Raw genomic sequence first — 2,500 nt, 5'->3', positions numbered from 1 at the left:
CTGAGGACCTCAGACCTCACTGGTTCACAGGGTGAAGACCTCACACCTCATTGGTTCACAGGCTGAGGACCTCAGACCTCACTGGTTCACAGGCTGAGGACCTCACTGGTTCACAGGCTGAGGACCTCAGACCTCACTGGTTCACAGGGTGAAGACCTCACACCTCACTGGTTCACAGGCTGAGGACCTCAGACCTCACTGGTTCACAGGCTGAGGACCTCACTGGTTCACAGGCTGAGGACCTCAGACCTCACTGGTTCACAGGGTGAAGACCTCACACCTCATTGGTTCACAGGCTGAGGACCTCAGACCTCACTGGTTCACAGGGTGAAGACCTCACACCTCATTGGTTCACAGGCTGAGGACCTCAGACCTCACTGGTTCACAGGCTGAGGACCTCACTGGTTCACAGGCTGAGGACCTCAGACCTCACTGGTTCACAGGGTGAAGACCTCACACCTCAGTGGTTCACAGGCTGAGGACCTCAGACCTCACTGGTTCACAGGCTGAGGACCTCAGACCTCACTGGTTCACAGGCTGAGGACCTCAGACCTCACTGGTTCACAGGGTGAAGACCTCACACCTCACTGGTTCACAGGCTGAGGACCTCAGACCTCACTGGTTCACAGGCTGAAGACCTCACACCTCACTGGTTCACAGGCTGAGGACCTCAGACCTCACTGGTTCCTGGTTTAGGCCAAACCTTTAGCCCCCCCCTACCCTCACAGGCCTCTTACACACTTGTTGTATGGTGTTCGTCCTGGTAATTAAAAACAGTACGTAGCTTTGTGTAGCGTCTTATTCTAGCTGTCTCTGTTGTGTACGGGGAATGGGTTAACCTAGTGATGGTTAGTGCTTGGCACTAACCATCTGACCAACTCTCTTCTTCTGACATATGTACTTATTGTAAGTCGCTCTGGATGAATGCGTCTGCTAAATGCCCTAAATGTAAAGCTTGTGTTCCTCCCTAACGGTGTACGTATCGCAGGGTGACAAAGGGCTTATGACTGTGTGAGGCAGGTTTATTCAACAACTCCCACGCATTCACACAGTCACCCAAACGCACACAAAACAGGACTTGGTACGCTTTTATGACTTTTACAGCTGTTTCTCTCTACCTCTCTCTCTCTGTCTGTCTGTCTGTCTGTCTGTCTGTCTGTCTGTCTGTCTGTCTGTCTGTCTGTCTGTCTGTCTGTCTGTCTGTCTGTCTGTCTGTCTGTCTGTCTGTCTGTCTGTCTCTGTCTCTCTCTCTTTCTCTCTGTCTGTCTGTCTCTCTGTGTGTGATACAGGGAACGCTGAAGTCTAAGACCCTAGAGAACCTGGAGAAGTATGTGGTTAAAGATGTGAGTATATCTCCTGGTCCACAATGTCTTCACTCCTGAAACGTGTTCTCTGTGATGAATGGATGGAGGTAGGGTTACTGCCTCTTCCAAGGATCGGGAAATTTACTCCAAGATGTGACGACTTTCCTTCTTTCAGGCAAAGCTGTCCCTCCTCCTGAGCCGGATGAACGAGGTGTCCAAAGTCTTCCTCGCGACCAATAGTGACTACAAGTACACTGACGTGAGTTCAATCAATGAGCAGGCTGCAGTACCCTTACGGGCCACAGGGGCAGTAATGTAGAGCAATCTGGCTCTCACACACACCAGCTTTAATCCATACTTAACGCACGTGATGAAGTTAGTAACGTATGTATGTCTGCCCCATCTTCTCAGAAAATCATGACCTACCTGTTTGACTTCTCCCACGGCCCAAAGGTAACGTGACGCATATCTGACTATTTGTTTGTACTGTATATGTATTACTGTATATATATATATATATATATATATATATATATATATATATATATATATATATATATATGTATATATACTGTATATATATGGGATCACACCTTGACCTAGAACTATAACTTCATAATATACATATTACATCGGTGGTATAATGTGAAGCAATGTTATCTCATAATCATGTGTTATTTTGTGTAATTTCGAAAGATTTTAATGAAATAGACATTTTTGGAGCAAATGTTCCAATTGGGTATAAATATATATTTTTTTTATCCAAATAACTATCATGCTGTCATGTTGTGATGTTGATATGGGTGTTAATATAAATCAGGTGCTGTCTAAATTAGGGACTTATTTCAGTAACGCTGATTAAAGGACACAGATTACCATAGACGATCATGTAAGGCGTCCACTGACAGTACCAGCTCAACTCGCCTCGACTAAGACTAAGGAGCAGGTTTGAACCAAAGATGATTAGGGTTCACCGGCCCTTTAAGAGGGAGGGGCCTTGGGGCAGACCGGCCCTTTAAGAGGGAGGGGCCTTGGTGCAGACCGGCCCTTTAAGAGGGAGGGGCCGGGCTTCAGACCGGCCCTTTAAGAGGGAGGGGCCTTGGGGCAGACCGGCACTTTAAGAGGGAGGGGCCGTGGGGCAGACCGGCCCTTTAAGAGGGAGGGGCCGTGGGGCAGACCGGCCCTTTAAGAGGGAG

The 2,500-nt window shown here is 48.0% G+C and overlaps 1 protein-coding gene across 1 annotated transcript in view; it reads left to right on the top strand.

Moving 5' to 3' along the window:
• The window catches only part of nt5c2b (5'-nucleotidase, cytosolic IIb), a gene marked incomplete at its 3' end in the record, with an annotated part of 26,604 nt that overhangs the window by 17,586 nt on the left and 6,518 nt on the right, over positions 1-2,500 (top strand). Inside the window, exons 9-11 of the mRNA XM_056587135.1 lie at positions 1,290-1,343; positions 1,480-1,563; positions 1,716-1,757. Coding sequence (XP_056443110.1) covers positions 1,290-1,343; positions 1,480-1,563; positions 1,716-1,757 — 180 coding nt within the window. The remainder of the gene's footprint in view (positions 1-1,289; positions 1,344-1,479; positions 1,564-1,715; positions 1,758-2,500) is intronic.

This window comes from Gadus chalcogrammus, chromosome 3 (genome assembly GCF_026213295.1).
Source record: "Gadus chalcogrammus isolate NIFS_2021 chromosome 3, NIFS_Gcha_1.0, whole genome shotgun sequence".
NCBI lineage: Eukaryota > Metazoa > Chordata > Actinopteri > Gadiformes > Gadidae > Gadus > Gadus chalcogrammus.
Note: the sequence above shows the minus strand (reverse complement) of the source record. Positions and strands in the feature narration are given on the sequence as shown.